The sequence below is a fragment of the Tenrec ecaudatus genome, chromosome 2 (genome assembly GCF_050624435.1).
Source record: "Tenrec ecaudatus isolate mTenEca1 chromosome 2, mTenEca1.hap1, whole genome shotgun sequence".
In the NCBI taxonomy this organism is placed as follows: domain Eukaryota; kingdom Metazoa; phylum Chordata; class Mammalia; order Afrosoricida; family Tenrecidae; genus Tenrec; species Tenrec ecaudatus.
In genome coordinates this window covers 269,208,637-269,229,016 of record NC_134531.1, presented here as the reverse complement: position 1 = coordinate 269,229,016, position 20,380 = coordinate 269,208,637, and the positions used below count along the sequence as shown (strand labels likewise).

The 20,380-nt window shown below is 36.3% G+C and overlaps 1 protein-coding gene across 1 annotated transcript in view; it reads right to left on the bottom strand.

The window, feature by feature from the left end:
* GBE1 (1,4-alpha-glucan branching enzyme 1) overlaps nt 1–20,380 on the bottom strand; it is a 394,057-nt gene that overhangs the window by 114,928 nt on the left and 258,749 nt on the right. The window contains exon 8 of the mRNA XM_075542452.1: nt 8,029–8,144. Within this exon, the coding sequence (XP_075398567.1) occupies nt 8,029–8,144 (116 nt within the window). The remainder of the gene's footprint in view (nt 1–8,028; nt 8,145–20,380) is intronic.

Here is a 20,380-nt window from a genome sequence, read left to right as displayed (position 1 = left end):
TTTATCATTTATTTATTTATGAATTATTATATCTTAATTAGGATATATGTCACTGTAGTAGTTACATAATCTGTTGTCAATTTGAGAATTAAGAGTGTGAAGGGGTGGAGTGTGGCCTGTCAATCAGATCCCAGCTTGATGACCTCATTTGGAGGCACTAAGAAGATAAATAGTTCAATGGAGGTAGGTCACATGCACACTCCCTGGGAGACATTCCTGCTAAAGAGACACATAAAGCTAATCTACAGCCCTGGAGCTGGAGGAGACACATGGAAACCCTGGCCATCACTGAGATGCTTTCATTGCTACAGGAACCACATGACTTTCCACCTGCAGAGGACTTAATTTGGTATTGGACATATGGGCTAATATTGGACTTATGGATTTGATCTGGACTAGACTATGATGTTTTCTCAATATTTAATTGCTTTGTATAATATAAAGTGCTTTCTTATAGACATATGAGTATCTAGGAATTTGATTCTCTAGTCATCCCAGATTAACACAGTCACATATCATATACTTTAATCAATTATATTAAGAAGATTTGTGTAATAACCACCACAATCCATTTCAGAGTATTTTCTTCTTGTATTGATAGTGATTAGCTACTACACCTCCCAACCCCCTTCCCACCATCCCCCCGCCTGCCCCCATGCTCTGGCCCAGGTGATTTTCAGTCTAGTTACATTCTATGTCAGGGTCAGCAAACTCTTGAGAGGGAAGAGCCCAACCTGTACTGCAGCACAATTTAAAAATTATTTGAGAGCCATAAATATATTTTTACAAACTAATAAGAAAAATCATCATTATCTACATAAAATCCTTTTAAATTTTACAACTTTACTTCAGAATCATATGTATGTACCAAAAGAAGCACATGAGGCTCCCAAGCTACAGTTTGCCACACCCTGCTCCATGCCTCACACAGAAATTCATACGTAATACAGATAGGAGGCAAATAACAATAAAGAGCAATACAAAAATTTCAACAAGAACAATTAGACAAAACAGAAAAATCTCATTTCAAAAGAAGACAAGAGATATGCAAAACTGGTACCACTCTAAAATGGGTCAAAAGGGAGATCAAATGATAAGGTATTCCATTTTAAAGGTGAGTTTCCAGTAATGTTGCTTTACAACTCTTGCGGAGTGTCTGTTGACTTGAGGTGCCTTTAGCACAATGTTGTATGGCAACAACTGAATGGCCTTCCATTGTTCCATCTTGACACACTGAACCCAGCAGAGAAGTCTCTTATTGAAGTGGGATTTAAGATGTACACATCGGAGACACAGTGTGGGAATTGTGCCCAATGTGATCCCATCACACCGAGGCAAAACACTAAGGGGGTACAACAGAGCAGCAAGGGAATGGAGCGGTGAGGTCCTCAGGGAATACTGAAGGTGGACTTTGGGGCTAGGGCATGGTGCCCCAACAGACTGAACTGGAAAACACTCCTAAAGGACAACAACCAGTCCTTGAACTAAAAAAAAAACAAGCAAACAGATGTACACGTAAAAGGAACGGTACATGGTTCCTGGGAGCTAGACAGGCTCTCTCTCTATCCTGTTGTTTGGGAACCCAGATCAAAAGAGGACATGACCTTAGAACAGAGGGCTCTCTTTTTCTTGGTTTTGATTTACTTTACTCTACTAAGGAGCCCTGGTGGTGTCTTGGTTATGTGTTGGCTGTGATTGCAAAGTAGGCAGTTTGAAACCACAAATTTCTCTTCAGGAGAAAGACTGGGCTTTCTACTCCTGGAAACAGTTACAGTCTTGGAAACAGGTGGTTGCTAGGAGTCAGCATTGACTCAATGGCAGTGAGTTTGAGTTTGAGTAGTGGACTCATAAAACATTCATTCTTCAAGAAGGAAGTAGAAGGAAATAGAGCAAAGAACTAGGAGGCAAAGGGCATTTACAGAGGTCTAAATACAGGTATGGGCATATGTAAATATATTTATACATAATGATAGGGAAATTGATGTATGTACATAGATTTATAGGTTTAGTATTCAGGTAGCAGACAGACATTGGGCCTCTACTCAAGTACTCTCTCAATGCAAGAACACGTGGTTTTAATAACCTGGCATTTCATGATGCTTAGCTTTCTGACATGATTGCTGAAGACAAAGTGGGCGCATAAGCAAATATGATGAAGAAAGCAGATGGTGCCAGGCTATCAAAAGATATAGTGTTTGGAGTCTTAAATGCTTGAAGATAAACAAATGGCCATCTAGCTGAGAAGCAACAAAGTCCACATAGAAGAAGCACACTGGCCTGTGTGATCATGAGGGGTTGAGTGAAGTAGGTGTCAGACATCAAAGACTCAGAACAAAAAATCATGTAATTGTGAATGAGAAGGAGTGCAGAGACCCAAAATCCATCTTTAGACAATTGGACATCCTCTTACAGAAGGGTCACAAGGAAGAGACAAGCCAGTCAGGGTGCAGTATAGCACCGTTGAAACATACAACTTTCCTCTAATTCTTCAATGTTTCCCCCCTCACACTATCCTCACCCCAATTCTATCTTATATATCTGGCTAGACCAGAGCATGTACAGATAAGAGCTAGAAACACAGGGAACTCAGAACAGATAACCCCTCAGGACCAATAATGTGAGCAGTGATACCAGGAGGGGAAGAGGAAGGAGGGGAGAAAAAGGGGAAACTGATCACAATGATCTATAATATAATCCCCTCCCAGAGGGGTGAACAACAGAAAACTGGGTGAAGGGAGACATTGGTCAGTGTAATACATGAAAAAAAAAACTTATAAATTATCAAGGGGTCATGAGGGAAGAAGAGTTGGGGAGGGAGGGCAAAAATGAGGAGCTGATATTAAGGGATCAATTAGAATAAAAATGTTTTGAAAATGACAGCAACAAATGTACAAATGTGCTTGCACAATGGATTGTGATAAGAGCTGTATGAATCCCCAACAAAATGATTACACAAATACATTTATCCTTTTGTGATTGACTAATTTTACTTAGCATAACTGTTTCCAGTTACTTCCATGTCATGAGACATACACATAAAGAAATCATCACACATAGCAGGAAACAAAATAAATGACTAGGATATATTAAAATAAAACACTTATGAACTTCAAAAATATTTCACCAATAGAGTAAAATGAAATATCACAGAATGAGAAAAGATCTTTAACAATGATACAACAGACATGGGAATATCACTAAAATATGTAGAATTCAGCAACATCTCAATAAGAAAAGGTAAAATATTCAATTAAAAGGTGGGCAAAAAGTGGGTGAATAAGTAAATGTGGTGAAGAAAGCTGATGGTGCCCGGCTATCAAAAGAGATAGTGACTGGGGTCTTAAAGGCTTGAAGATAAACAAGCGGCCATCTAGCTCAGAAGCAACAAAGTCCACATGGAAGAACACACCAGCCTGTGTGATCGAGTGGTCCCAAAGGGATCAGTTACCAGGCATCAAAGAACAAAAAATCATATCATTGACTGCACACCTCCATGATAGGATCGCTGAAGACAAATGGGTGCATAAGCAAATGTGGTGAAGAAAGCTGATGGTGCCCGGCTATCAAAAGAGATAGTGTCTGGGGTCTTAAAGGCTTGAAGGTGAACAAGCAGCCATCAAGCTCAGAAGCAAAATAGCCCACATGGAAGAAGCACACCGGCCAGTGTGATCACGAGGTGCCAAGGGACCAGGTATAAGGCATCATGCAAAAAAAAAACAAAAACAACGATATAAGTGTGTGTATGTATGTGTATATGTATATGTATATATATACCATATTAAATGAAGGGGGAAGTGCAGAGTGGAGACCCAAGGCCCAAGTGTCGGCCAATGGAGATCCCCTCATAGAGGCGTTTAGGAGAGGAGATGGGTTAATTAGGGTGCGAGGTAGTACCGATGAAGAACACAGCTTTCCCCCAGATCCTGGATGCTTCCTCCCCCCAACTACCATGATCCGAATTCTACCTTGCAGGCCTGGATAGGACAGAGGCTGTACACTGGTGCATATGAGGGCTGGAGGTACAGGGAATCCAGGGTGGATGATACCTTCAGGACCAAGGGTGTAAGGGACGATGCTGGGAGAGTGGAGGGTGAGTGGGTTGGAAAGGGGGAACTGATTACAAGGATCCACATGTGACCTCTTCCCTGGGAGAGGGACAGCAGAGAGGGGGGAAGGGAGACTCCGGATTGGGCAAGATATGACAAAATAACGAGGTATAAATTACCAAGGGCACATGAGGGAGGGGGGAAAGGGGAGGGAGGGGAAAAAAAAAAGAGGGCCTGATGCAAGGGGCTTAAGTGGAGAGCAAATGCCTTGAGAATGATTGGGGCAGGGAATGTATGGATGTGCTTTATACAATTGATGTATGTATATGTATGGATGGTGATAAGAGTTGTATGAGTCCCTAATAAAATGTAAAAAAAGAAAAGAGGAGAAAAAAATGATTAGGGCAAAGACTGTACAGATGTGCTTTATACAATTGATGTATGTATATGTATGAACTGTGATAAGAATTGTATGAGCCCCTAATAAATTGTTAAAATTAAAAAAAAAAAAGAAAATTTAAAAAAGGTGGGCAAAAGGCATGACCACAAAATTCACCAGAGAAGACACACGAACGGCAACCAAATATGTGAGGAAATGTTTACATTTCAATCACTAGCCTTCAGGAAATTCAAGTCTAAACAATGATGAGATAATGCCTTATACACCAATGATTGCAAAATTAAAAATACAAGAAACCAAAGAGAGCAACAAGTGCTGGAGAGGGTGTGGAGAGATTGGAACTCTCATGCCCCGCAGGTGGAATTACAAACATGTACAAACTTTACGGAAAATGCTATGGTAGTGTCTGAAACAACTAGGAGTACAAAGACTCTGACCCAACAATATCTCTTTAAGCAGATACCCCAAGTAGCATGAGAAAGAAAATGAACAGAGTACACTCCCCGTATTTACAGCAGCAGTCTACAATAGCCAACAGCTGGAAGCAACCGAATTCCCATCAGGAGATGAATAGGTAAAGAAACTCAGGTATATACACACAATGGAATACTATGATTTCATACAAACCATGTGGAAACCACTAATCAATCACTTCATGATATGGTAAAGTAGAAACAGTTATGCTGAGTGGTTTTGTTTTTTTCATTTGTCAGTTTCGTATTGCGTTTTCCTGATACTTTCTCCAGTTTCCCTTGCTTTATCTGATTTCTTAGGCAGCTTTCTCAATCTTTGAATCTGTTGAAAGTACTTAAATTTCATTCTCTGGAATTCCTTTGCAGGGAGTCACAAAGCCATTTCTTACTTTCAAAAAGGCTTCTGGCTCAATGTTGCATTCATTTCTTTGATTCACTCCACTTGGTTTCTCTGTGTGAACCCCAAATGTTTGTCTCAGAGATACTGTAGTGGTTTATTTGTATTTAGTTGATGTGTTCTGTTCTTAGGTACTCACCACCGGCCCTCGGGTGAGTGTGCTAGAAAACATGGGTATGTGCACAGTCCTCTGGTCACTGTTCATGTAGCCCAGTTGAGGACAAGTTTAGCTGCTCGGTAATGACACTTGCAACAGGTGGGCTTCCAGAGAGGCACAGCGGTGACTGGCATGTGGATGCCCAATTGTTGTCTTGTCAGTAAGGGAAAGGAAAAAACGACAGAGCTAAAAAGCAAATAGAGTAAAGACGCAACAACCAAAAGCAAACATGGAGAAGCAGGCAAGCCTTAGCCAGACAGAGCAATTTACTCACTAATATATATATATATATATATATATATATATATATATATGGGGGTGGTTAACAAAAGAAGAAAATAATTATATATATATTAGGGATGGGGAATAAAGGAATGGAGAATAAAGGATGGGGAATAAGGGGATTGAGAAAATAATGATTTTTTTTACAAAGGGGGATTTAGAGAAATAAAAATAGAAACTAAAGGGTAAGAAAAGAGGTGAAGTTCCTACCTACATTTCCAGAGTTCAGTATGGTGTACCCTGGACTGGGTCCAAGAATACATGACCCCGTCCTCAGTCAGAACAGTAGCTGTGTAAGGGTAGGGAGAATCACTGGCCACTGGGCGGATGGGGCAAGTTTCTGATCTCAAGGAAGGTATGAGAACCAGGTAAGCCCCACCTTCCTCATTGTCAGTAACTGGTATGCCAGGGCGCTGCTGTCTCAGTAACATGCAACTTACAAAAGTTCCAGACGGCTGCACCATGTCAGGCTAGTGGACGAAACATTTACACACCTGGCTCTTCTCTCACGGCTTGTGTTCAGCTTTCCCTCCTCTTGGTATTAAAGCCACTTCCCTAGTCTTTCCTCTCAGGTCCCCAGAATGATCACCTGTTTCATTGGGTGTCTCATGCCTTTGTGGTGCAGGGTCTGTAGAGCACAGCTGCCTATGTCACCAGCTTTCCAGAAGTCAACTATCAAATAGTGGGATCACACTTTCTATCTCTGACAGTCTGGCAGTCATCAGTGCCATTTAAAAATATCTTTGCAAATGAATTCTTTTTTTTCTGTGGATGCTTCGTGATGAATTCTTTCTCTGTTATATTAAATTTCATCTTATTGTTCTTGTGACTAGACACAGCTAACCATCCACCAATCTAACAATTTCTGCATGTCAAATGTGATGACACTGATTGCAATCTCTGAGTTAGGCAACCATTCTCATCTTCCCCTGAGCATAAACTCATTGCTCCCTAATTTTCCCGTCCTATCTTTCATGTTGCTTTTGTCAAGTTGGTCCCTAAAAATAGTTTTAAAAGAGCTATAATGCCCAAGGTAGGCATTCTTTCTAGTTAAGATTAAATATTTTTTGCTTTAATGAAAACCTCAGGAATCTATTTCTTAAGTTTTAAAATGAATTCTCCTTTTCAGTGTTTTTGTTTTTTTTTAAATAAATTGAATATACTGTGACTCAGTATTAATTATTTTAACTCAATTGTTCTTGGTGTATTTTGTGTCCTTTTGATATACAGTTTTTTTCTTATTATATTCTCTTTATATCTGATATATAGTTATTTCTCATTTTGAGGAAAACCCATCTGTTTTATACCTCTGAATACCTTTATGCTGTTTTACCGTCACTATTTCTTGGGCTGTCTACATATGACATGTATATCTCTTTTGCATGGTATTCAATTAATGTTCTCAACTCAGCATAGCTCTCAGTGTGTACCCAGACCTGAAAATAAGATGGTTCTGCAGGGGAAGGCAGGGGTTTTAGCATACGAGAGATTTTCCTGACTTTAGCTGTGTCTGCTTTTCAACTGGGTGATATTAGAGACCCATCACCTTCTATGGATTCCACTTCTGACCCACAGATTTCTCAGAGAGATGGCGCCATGATTAACAACAACTAGCTTCAAACTTAGCTGCACTATTTTCAGCTTCTTTTTTGGACAGTCAGTTTTTAATATTTAAAGTTTAAAATCATTTGCATTTTTGTTGATGAGTTAACAATACAGAACATTTTAGCATTAAAAACAAGACAAAACAAAATAATTCACTATATCATGTTAAGCAATTAAGATTATAGGGTAATCCTTCTTGTTTTTCAATTTCTAGAATAAAAATTCCTGACCAACATTTTAAGTGCAAATTCATGTGATTTTAGCTTTATTTGAATAAAGCTTCATTTAACTTTTATATATTTTCATCTGAATATAATATACAAAGGAATTCATTCACTCATAAAAATACTCTGGTATTTTTTATTATTTAGATTTCATTGTAAATGCCAGATTTACCTCCTTGAGGTTTTGTTAATTTCCTTAAAATTTAAAAGAAAGCATGAAAATACGTTTATTTTAAGCTAAATCATATTTCACTTCTTATTAAAATGTTTCATACCCTACATCTTCCCCCAAAGGGACCAGCATACCCTATGCAAAAGATATACACAAAGGTCAAGCCAATAATAATGGTCATTACAACCATTGTTGTGGATACCACACGTGAAGGCAAATAGTCGATAATAAAAAAATCCAAACAAAGGAATTTACGAAGATCTGAAACATACCCATTCCATGGTGATGATAGAGCATGGAAGTGACACCATCAAAGCGAAATCCATCAAAGGCATATTCTTCCAACCACCATCTTATGTTTGACAGAAGAAATCTCAACACTTCCCAGCTACAATATTAAGAAATACATGTTTAAGCACAATGTTTCGAGAGTGTGTTGCTTTATCACTGTGTATCAGGTGCTACAGACTTCGTAAACCAGAATAATTAATGTTATTTATTATTTAAAAGTGTTCAATAAAGTGCTTCTTACCAGTTTCTGCATTTCCACGAACACTTTTCATGTAATATAAAGATAACTATATGACTTCCTTTTTTTACAATGAATTTTCATTGTTGGTAAAAAAAATTGCACTCAAAATGACAAAATTGTTTGTCTTTTTAAAATACGTTCTCATGTTACAATTTTAAACAGATTCATCTCAAAATAAAATGTAAAAGAAAAAGGACATAAAATCAATCTCATGTTATGTAATATCATATTACTGGGCTGCTGTGGAAAAACCAACATCTACTACAATAAACAAAACAATACAGATGTTTAGCAAAGTGGAAAGTCCTACAAGTTAAAGAATCCCTCTATCCATAAAAACAGAAAGAAAACAAAGAGCAGTGCAACTCAATTAAAAACACCACACGAAATAAGTCTATTTTGGACAATTGAAAAGAGGGCACTGTCAATTAGTACTTTTTTTTTAGTCAAACAGTTATGGTTGAATTCTCCATCTTATTATAACAGTGATTTTAAGACTTTAATACCTCATTTAGTTTAATGCCAAAGCTGTAATAGCGTAAACAAATCTTTAACCCACTGGAAATATATGTATATTAAAAAAGTCTCCATATATTAAAGGGCAATCTGACATAAGTAGAGATTAAGTCATCACAGCCAACACCAGAATTTTACATGTAAACGGCTTTAAATAGGTTACTTTGGATTTTGAAAACTCACAGAAACTTTAAAAATCAACACAAAGCAGAGTATGGAGATCCTAGCATTAAAATAGGTGTTAAAGAGAACAAGGCAGTTTTAAGTTGTTGGGCCCCAACATTGATGGGGGTAGATTACTTATGATGTTACTAATACACAGACATTTAAGGTTTTAGGAAAACAACTCCTATTAAAAAATAAAAGCAAAGATTTTATAATGCTTCAAGAGAAATTACATATAATATCAAAATATACTACCTTTTCAACAAAATTGCTATGTGGGCATTTCAGAAAGCCCATCAATAAATGTGTACACTATCACGTAAACTATTTTGAGATTAATGTTTTGAAGAGGACACAAATAATTTTTAAATAAAGCCACACTACTGTTAATATACATTTTGCTGTTCAGAAACACTTGAAATGAAGCATTGGGAAGCTTCATTTTAAAAATTTTATTTATTTTTTCATTTATTTTACCATCTTTTTAAAAACATGGCACCATCCAAAGTACTACATGCATTTCTTATTTTTCAATTAGAATTATAGTAGATGACTGAAATTAAATTCTGAGAGAACACCTGTACCATGTGGTTGAAAGAACCCCCGTGAGGTCAGCGATTCACTAGGAAAACCCCCAGGACTTGCCGTATTGCAAGACTCCTGGCCATGTTTTATTATAGCCTAAATACAGTTTAAAAACAGGGGGCGGGGAGGGGAGAGATGAAGAAAATGAAGTAGGTAGGAACGGAAGCAGAAAGAAAAGGAAGCTAGGAGGAAGGAAAGAAAGAAATAAAGAATAATCAGCAAATCATACAGGTGCATACAACAAATCCAAAGGAAACCTGCAAACCCCAATAATCCTCTTCCATGCAACACCCTACCCCTCGAGCAGGGTTGTGGGTGGTGACCTGCCATCAGGTTAATTCTGATTTACAATGACCCTATTTAGTGTTTCAGAGGCTGTGAATATTTGACAATGGCTTCATCTTTCTCCCACAGAGCAGGTGGTAGGTTTGGACTGCAGACCTTGGGGTCAGCACGTACCCCACAGCGCCACCACTGGCAATGATTTGTTAACACACTTGTGGAATGTCTGGCAAGGAAGCTCATTACAGACTCCATTCTCAGAGATTTAGAATTGCATAATCCCAGAAACAAAGCATGTATCAACCCCATGGTTTGTACAGATAGTTTAGGCATAGTGAACCACTCTCATCAGTTCTGGGGCTATGGGTAACTCTTCTGAAATCCAACATCCCACACCAGACAACCAATGATAGCAATCTCAGATGTTTCATATGATAATTAAATATTTTTCTGCAAAAAAGAAGTTAACTCGTCTTACAGGCTTATACAATACTTAACATAGGTAACTAGATAAAAAAAATAAAACGAAATGGTAACAACAAAAATTTTCCCAATGTCATTTTGTTTGAGAAGTATCCAGATCTCAAAACCAAGTAAAACAATTAAACATGAATTTAAAATGTAAACACTTGAGTACCTTTCAAAGAGGTACTCTGTTCTGCACTCTACCCAACAGCAAACACACAGACAGTGCAAATGCTGATCTCAAATATGAAAGAATTACCATAGTGAATCTAAGATAGACTTTAAGGAAGCTTACGGAAAATGTCACCAGGGAAAACATAGATTTCTGTATGATGTCTACAATTATTTTGAACACCACAATTTAAAAACTCAGTGCCAAAAAAATTCTATTTCCCCTTCTTTTTGGATTTGAGAAGAAGTTATATTCAAAAACATCACCGAATTGGAAATTTTGTTCAATGTACTCTCAAGTAATAAATGAAGTGGATCATCCAAAGTGAATGGGTTGCCCTGATAAAAAGTAAGAAAATATCTGGCAATTGGTGCTAAAAAAAAAGCATAATTTAAAAAAGATAAATTACCTTTTCCTTCAAAATGTCATCCGACAGACTAAAACACAGATTAGAGTCTCATAAAAATATAAGCAAATTTAAGGCACTTGTTTAACTTTGGTGTGTTCCAACAGAGGTGACAGGACTTAAATTTCCAAGTAGCTACACTGACATAAGGTTTTAAAAGCCTGTGCTTATAAACCAAAGGGAAACCTAGTCTCCAAACAATTGCAGAAGTTAGATACTAACATTTAGATGGTAAGTTGAAATATATGTGTATGCATACCTCAGTGATCAATATGTGTGAGTGAGCCTATTTTATTAGCTTTATTTCTGAAACTGATTGTTCATACTGTGTCAGCATACTGTATTATCTACATCAAATCTATTAGATTACTCTCATTTCCCCCCTGGAAGCTGAAACAAAGTTCCTAAAAAACAAAAAAGGATGATGAAATACTGCTGACTTTCCTGTAATTAAAATTTTAAATCACAGGTGTATGATAGAAGAAACTGAATACATCAGTGGGTAATGTATACGTTTAAGAATTTCTAGCAATCAAAATAATCAGGAATCTAATTGATTTAAATGTTTAAAATATTCAACCTGTAATCAAGTAATGAGAATTTATTAAGGGAAATTTGCCACAAATAATTCCAGTATTTAGGAAATATATCTCAAATTAAAAAAGAAAAAGTAATTGTCTCATTTTGTATAACCTAATTTTCTTGGAGAGCAAGTATAAACATAAGACCATTTTCCAAATGTTGCTTTTATTCTCAGTCTAAAATATCTTCCATGGATTTCAAAACAAATCACTTAGTTGACTGGATGTTACAAAACCTACCAAGAGTGTATATAAATAAATATAAGACAAAATTTAACAATGGCACATGGAGTTTCTGTGACTTAGAAATTATTCAGTGGATCCTAATGATATGAATAAAATTGCATATTCCTCTTACTTATTCCACAGTCTTTAAAGCTGAGTGGCTATTGGATAGTATAAAGAGCTTCAAATAGTTTGTGAAAAGTTTCCAATACTTTCAATTCCATTTTTCTGATAACTTTTGAAAACTTGCACATTTTGAAATCACATAGTGAACTCTGGCATTTTTTATGTGAATATTTCAAATGAGACTGTTGATTGAACTTGCAGAAAGACACTACTCTGGGACTTTCACCTTGGTGCAAAAGGTTATATTGGTATATTCTCAAATTACAATGAAAGTAACATATAAAACTGATATTCTAAAACATCACCATTAAAAAATTAAAAGCATTTATCTATTAATTTACTTTTAATTACACAACATTTTTAAGGTTTTATACATTCTATAATTTGTGTTGTACATTTATTTATTAGGGGTTTCTTATGGAGGAAAAAACCCCAGAAATTATGAAAAAATACTTGTAATATTTATGAGTATTTAACAATATCCTAAATAATAAAATGTATCTGGGCTTTTAGACCAGTGAAATTGTATGGGGTCTAGTACATATATATGAATTTCAAGCAACATTACTTCATAAGCTGAAAAAACTTTAATGATACAAATTGCTAATTCAACTACTAAGAAGCTATAAGAATATAAATTTTAGAACAAAGTAAGTTATTATAAATAATGATACTGAAGTCTTTCTTTCTGTTAGTATCACAAAATTTTCTGGATTTCATTCTGTGTGACTGAGGTAGTTAATTGTGTCAACATGGCCGATAAACATGTGGGGCTAATTGAAGAGCAGAGGGATAAATGGCTCTGTGAGCCTTGCCTTTTGAGTTCTCGGGTCTCTTGCTTTCTGATAGTTGGACCAGGGTTTAGCTGCCTTAGGCAGTTCCCTGCTTCAGCTGGCAAGGCTCACTTCCTGCAAGATATCCCTGAGGATAAGCCACATGGACCTACCAAGATGCAGCCCTGGGTGATCGAGGAGCCATGTGGACACCCCTGCCAGTGCTGAGATGTTTACACATTCACCGACTCTGCTTTCCTCCTGTAGTCGGCATCATTGCGTCTGTTTTGTGAGATGGAGGAGGACATATGGGTTAATGTTGGGCTTGTGGGCTTGGGCAGCACTGGGTTGAGATGTTTTCTTGATGCGCACTTAACCTTTATATAAAACTCTCTCTTATCCATGAGTTTCTATGGATTTGTTTCTCTAAAGTACCTAGACTAACACAGTGACTAATTTTTATATAAAACTATTTAATCTGACTGCATCTACTGAGCTACTTATAATTAGCTATAATGTCTTTCTCTTATGTCCCAAATGATCACTAACATATTAAGTATTTTATTAAATGCCCTTTACTTGTTCGTGTATAACCTATGTCTAATCAGATATTCCCTAGGAAATAAGCTAGAAAAGGTAGCATGTTGTGCCTCTAGATGGTTAAATGTATTGGATTATCCTTGATAACAATAAAAAATCAATTTGAGACATTTTCCAGATTCCCCCCACGTTAAGTGAACCTACATCCTTAGCGTGGTTGTTTATCTGTTTTAGGGAGATCAGAAAAACAAAGAGTAGAGTTTCCGTGTACGAGGACCAAAGTCATCACCGACACAATAGGGGCAAACGAGCAAGCAGGTGGTCTGATATGAAGGAGAGAGGCAAATCTAAAACAGGAACTAATGTCCACCCAGAAAGTTGTTATTAAAACACCCCTATTTCATGCTTCCTCGCAAAGTGTATTACTAAAGTTGATTTTGGAACGCATTAATGCTGGTCAAATAAATTGTCAGCAGATATTAGAATCATCTGCTTCACAAACAACCCCTCTGCCATTGAGTCAACTCTGACGCTGAGTGACCTTGTTCCGGGTTCCTCGGACCACATACCTTTGGGAGAGCAGAAGGCCTCCTCTTTCTCTTACAGAAGTGGGATCGAACTGATGCCCCCACAAGAGTCCAACGATAGCCTCACAGTGCCAACAGGGCTCCTCGTTTCAGAATAAAGGGCCCAAACAGGGTGACCAAGCCAGGTCTAGAAATGAGGAACCCAAGAGAGGAAATCCCCCTACGAGTAAACATTAAATACAATGTCGTGTGAGGAGCCTGCAGGGCAGGGCTCCTGCACAGAGCACTCAGCGCACACCGAGGGGCACGTGGCGAGAACTCACAATCTTCAGTGGGTACAATGCGGCGTTAGTTGGCTTCAGTAAAGATGTACAGGATTGGCAACCCGCTGGAGCAGTTCTAGACCTTGTAGGCAAGGTCATTGTAAGTTGGAACCACATCACTGGCAATGTGTAGGGTTTAGTTTAAGTATTATGTAAATTATATATCTCCTCAAACCATGATATTGTTTTTTGCTACAGATAAATGACTGTTGGTTAAAAGAATATATACTTCTATAGTAGGTATATAATAGATAAATATATATGTTTTTATATAAGGTAAAAAATTCTTACCTAATCTATAAAATGAAGCTAATTATTCATATCAAAACAACTGTCAGCAGTTTGGACATGGACAGCTATCCATATTAGAAAATGTAACACAGTTGGTAATTAGTTTTTGTTTCTTATAAAAGTTTAGAAATATTATGCACATATTTCTTTTCTATTTTGTCCATTCTGATTTATTCATGTTACATTAAAATACAAACTATTATAACATGTTTTTATGGAAAAATAAATCACTGAACTTGATAGTTTTCCACTTAGTATTTACTTATATTTAGCCAGTTTCTTTCTGAAAGATGACTTGCAACATGTTAAAGGAACAAACCCATTTAAATGGAATCAGAAATAAAAGAGGAAAACACAAATAAAAGAGAATAATAAGGATCCTGCAGACAGACTGATGGAGTACATAAAGAGCCTGGGATAAAATGTCCTTCTCTCACCCAAAATAATAATGATTCTACAGATTGTAATAATAGCTTTATGAAAGGTATAAAAGGAATTAGCCTGATTAACACCCCCAAATAATTAATATTTAATGCGAGAGGCAAACGTTATCCTGTGATAATCTATATAGAGACACTGATATTTAGAAGAATAAAAAGTTGTTTTCTCTACTCTGAGAACACAAGTGCATAAGTGTCCCAGAACGGCAGTGAACAGGGAATCATATGCTTATGAATAGAGAGAACAGCGGAAGAAAATGAGAAATTGTTTGTTCCTCAACAAGTGTGTATGCGTGTGCGTGTGCATGTGCGCACGTGTCTTCCAGGGTCAGAAATCAAGGAAAGTAGTCTGGCATTGATCTTAAGAGTAAATCTTAAACTTATATTTCAACCATTATTCTTTTGGTAGTTCAAAAGTTTGTATTATTTTCCTAAATAGTAGCTAAAACTTTAATGTACAAGTATATCTGTATGTATCCCCATGGGATACATAGAGCGCACTTGAAGAACACAGAGTTATAAGGAAACTCAAAGGCATTTAAATTTACTGAATGTTTTAGGCACCAGACTCCAACATTTCACATATCACATAGTCTCATATAACAAAGCTGGGCATCAGGTATGCAAGCAGGTTCAGTAAACCAGCGGGTTTAAAATTTAAATAAAGCACCCAGCATTACTCAATTTCTAATAGGCAAAGGTAAGACTCTCTTTAAGTTCACGAACCCTGTTAAAATTTAATTTTATGTTGTCACAATCAGCATTACTCTGTGTAAATTTTTGTGGTTAGTTTTCCCCTGGTATTCATTTCAATTTTTAGAAACAACGCAAACCCTACATATCCGTATCGCTAATATGAGATCTTATTAGTTGTGTAAGTTTGAACAAGTTATTTAACCTGTTTACATCTCAAGGGTAAAATGGAAGATAACCTTAGCACCGTTATGAAAGGCTTCATGGAACAATTGCAAAAGAAAATGTGATCTAAACACTATTTGATACATCACTACCATCAAGTCAATTCGGACTCCTGTACCAGAGTCCCTAATAAATGAAAAAGGGTTTTAAAATACAGTTTAAACATAAACTGTGGGACATGAACTGATTGTTCTAAACATTTTTGGCAAATATTTAAAAAAAATTATAAACATAATTAGTTTTGTTTAATCTTAGCCCAAAGTAAGCCTTAGAAACAAACAAACATCGGAATTTCCTTGTTTTTGAGTATTGTGTTATTTATCAATATTTTCAACAAATATTTCTTGAGAAACTGCTTTGGGCCAGGCAAAATGCTAGATGCTGTGACGTAGCCATGAATAACATGTTCACAATATCTCTTTAGACTGTAATGGAACAGACAGACATTTTACAAATAATAACCTGCAGTTAATTATAACAATGAATAATAATGCAAAGGAAAAAATGGTACTGTTAAAATAGAATCTATTAATCTAGTTGGCAAGAAGAAACTAGACTTCTCCGGAAGTGATAATTAAGTTTGAGAACTATAAGATAAATTTGACAGCATATTACATGTACTGGAAATCACTTTATATAGTCCAATAGAGCTGAATTAGGCACATAAACCAGGCATATACTTTTACCACATAATAAGAGCCCATTCATTAGTGTAGTTTTTAAAAATTGATTTCAGTACATAGTCAACATCGTCAGATTATGCAGAAAGGTATGTATTAATTTAGCCATCAAATAAACAATATGACGATAATAATATGGAAATCTGTTTTATAATGTGATAATTTTGTGACAGTCAATCACATAATGCTCAACTAATTTTCTTTTTTTAATTGCACTGTTCTGGTGTGTGTATGTGTATGAATATGTATATATATTTCTATACACACATATATATTCCATATATATACACTCACACATATGGAATTTTTCCCCTATAAAATTTCACTCTTCCTATTTTCTAGTCCCTTCCCTTGTTTTCTTTACCAGTGACTGTGCACTCTTGCCATCAGACTAAAAATTAATTCCCTCCCTCAATCTCTGCACTCTCCGCTACTCCTAGTTCTCCTTAATTCACTGTTATCAAGTCAATGCCAGCTCACAGCACCCTACAGGGCAAGGTAGAACTTCCCCCTGTGAATTTCTCTACAGGAGTAGAAAGTTTTGTCTTTCTCCATCAGAGAGGCTGGTGGTTTTGAACTGCTGATCTTTCAGATGGCAATCCAACACGTAACCACCAGGGCTCCCATATGGCCTCTTATTTTAATAAATTTCCAGTTTTCCTTTCAAGTTTATTCTTTTTAATGCCTTCTTTTGTTCATCTCTTCTTTTCTATCATCTTGATGAAAGAAACAAAAGTGAAATCCTCTCACACATACTAATCTAGGAGAATAATCATTAAACCTACAGTTTTCATATGATTTAATAAAAATAAAGACATCAGGTATCCTGGTTTGATGTACTTTATGAGAAAATAATGCTATAATTCACTTAATGAAAGTTAACTAAGCATTTATAATACATGGATCATAAATGAGACGTCAAGAAAATTATATTCTAGATAATTTTTCAAAAATAAGTATAAACAATTAATCTTTCTGAACCTGGGTGTCAACATTTTTAAAAAGAGGGTAATTAAGTGAATAATTTCTTTAATAACTACCAGCACAAAGCTGGCTCCTAAGAGACAAGTTAAAGATTTTCCAAATGTCCAACTTTTCCAAGCTGCTGTACCACTCTATCACCCAAACCAACTCTGCCCCCTGTGCTGTGTTCTCTTTCTTCTAGGTTTGTATCCCATAATTTAATGCATTGGCTCACAAAAGTAATACACTGAACTGTTTTCCTAGGGATGTCTCACTGTCATTAAGTAACTGCTGACTCATGATGATCCTATAGGACAAGGTAGAATTGTCCCTGTAGACTTCTGAGACTATAACTCTTCATGGGGCTAGAAAGCCTTCTATTTACCTCTCAAGGTAACCTGCTGTGCCATCAGGACTAGTTTCAAGTGTATGATTCAAGATAAGGAATAACTCAGAAGAAATGGTATTGCCCCAGCACACTGATCTTGAATAGAATAGCTTCCCCTTGCTCTCAGTCACTAGGTCATGCTTAAGGGTTTCTTGGGAAAGTTCTTGGTTCTGTGAGTTGGCAAGTCCTACTGTGACCATCTGGCACAGCTTTCATGCTTCTTGCCATCTTGAGTCACTATCATCAGTTGCACTGTCATCTCATCCTTGTTTCTGCAAGTCTCCCTTTAAAACTAGAGGGATGACAAAACTGACCAATTCATTCTTTAAGGTTCCATATATCCTGTTTGCAACGATCCTACCCATGAAGAATTTGACATACCTCATTCACATTATTAATGATGCTGTCCAATCTCCTATTGGTGGACTTTAAGTGCCTTATTTGGATTCACCCACCTAATGATTGGGTAGGAGTCACAAGATCATGCATGCCAAGAAGGGCTATATTAAGTAATTCACTGCACCACAGCCATGCGTTATTTGTATCTACTTGTATATCTTTTCATAAACTAAAATTCAAATTGAAAGATTAATTCATATTAAAATCTTCCTGAATTTCCACATTAAAAGTGTGCTTTAGGCAATAATAGTATTATAAAAGGACTTGAAAAGTAGACATCAACATTCAAAAAGAAAAATAAAGCTAACCCGTTCCCTGCCCTCTCCCCAAATAATCAAATAGAAGAATCACTGGACTTTCTTCTCCTATTAAAACTCTATTCATATTCCAAAATCCAACATAAACTTAACAAAATTTCCTAGAATCTACCTGATCTCAAAGTTAAAAACAATGGAAAAATGGGTCAGTTCGTCCAAAGATAATCTTCTACTGCAAGGTTAAGCAACTGCATATTCATTTTAAAAGAACATTTGTTTTTATTTTCCTAAAATAACTCTGAAAAAGTACAAGAGTAAAAATATTGAACTGATATACAATAGTTAATAAAAATATTTTCATAGTCATTGAAACAGGAAATAAGAGTTAAGAACAAAATTCTACCTCACTAGAAAGAATGTAGTTTAAGTGATAATTATGCCACTGGGATACTTTTAACACTGATTTTCTAATTATCATGGCAAAGCTACTTAAAAATATATTTCCATGAATAAAACCAAATATAAAATTACTTACTGAGATCACTCAAAATATGATTTTTTTTCCTTTTTGACCATGTGGGCTGTGATTCCTGTTAAGGAATCCTGGCAACATGTTTACCCTAGAATATCACATGGGTTAAACCCATGTTTAACCATGACCAGTTTAGTCACAGCCAAGGAAGAGTAACACCTAAAACAGACCGGTTTAAAATGGTAATGAACTGGATGGCTAACCAAAAGGGAAAATGCTAGGCCTAAATCCTACGAGAAACGTACTATCTCCTGGCAAACAAGAGCAGCACGTGTGTAGCGCGGCCATCAATCTCTCGATCTTGACTGGGTAAGCAAAACACAGGTACAGCTGGGTCAGATATGATGCTGGACTCCACCCCTTGGAATGTGTTCCTTTCTATAGGCCTGTCAGTAAGCCAATGTCATGCATCAGGCTCCTAAAAAGGTACACGATTCCTTTTCTGATTCTAGGGCTTCAACTGACAAGTTTTCCTGCTCTACTAGCATTCTGAAGGGTATGATTTAAAAAATGTTTTTCTATCTGTGCCAGTTTGGCTTCATCAAACACAACTGAACTGGAAGTCCTGGTTTGAACTAATTATTTCACACCTTAATAACTATACTTCTTTATTAATGAATTCATTTATTTTTTATAAGTTTAACTAACATTGGTATTTATGCAAATATATCCTCAATTTTTTTAAGGTGAGATGGTGGCTTATGGTTAAATTTCAGATTGGCCTTTGTGTACATACAGCCTACATTGAAATAAGAATTCTTATGATTAAATATTGAAAAATTTCCCAAACGTTACATAGGTCTCCGGAGAGGACAACAAAAAGGAGAAAACACAGAAACATCACTATCCTTAAGGAAGCATCAGCTTCTTTGTGTTTACACCAGTCATAAATTTTACATTTGCACATTGCTGCCTAGAATTTTCAAAAGATTCTGCAATGATTAATTTAATGATTTACCCATATTGCTCTCATAGAGCCAAGAACTTTTACATATGTATATATAATTTATGATATCTGCATCAACAATCTATAAATGGGTGAAACAGAACATGTAGAAATGTAATTAAGGAAAAATAAGTGGCGTCACAAAAAACAAGACATAAAAATAAACTTAAATTTAAGTGCTTTTAACCTAAGGCATTCAAAATGCATTTTTAAAATGATGCATTTTCATGGGGTCAATTTTGACCTGATTATCTATGAGGAACAACAAAATAATGATGATAAGGGAATTTTTAAGAATTATAATTAATTTCAAATATAAATTGAACACCTTTCCAAGCCAGCTTTGGCACTAAGTGCTTTGTATGAATTAATCCTTAAGTTCCCATAATAACCGTCCCTCAGTAAACTTTTTCTACAACAGGTCAGATAGTCATGATGTAGCCTGTGCTATAGCTTAAATTCTTAGCATGTGATTTGCAGAAGGATATGGTTTACAGAGTCCTGGTGGCATACTGGGTTACACACTGGGCTGCTAACCACAGGTCAGCAGTTCCAACCTATGAGAGAAAGATGAGGTTTTGATTTCCATAAA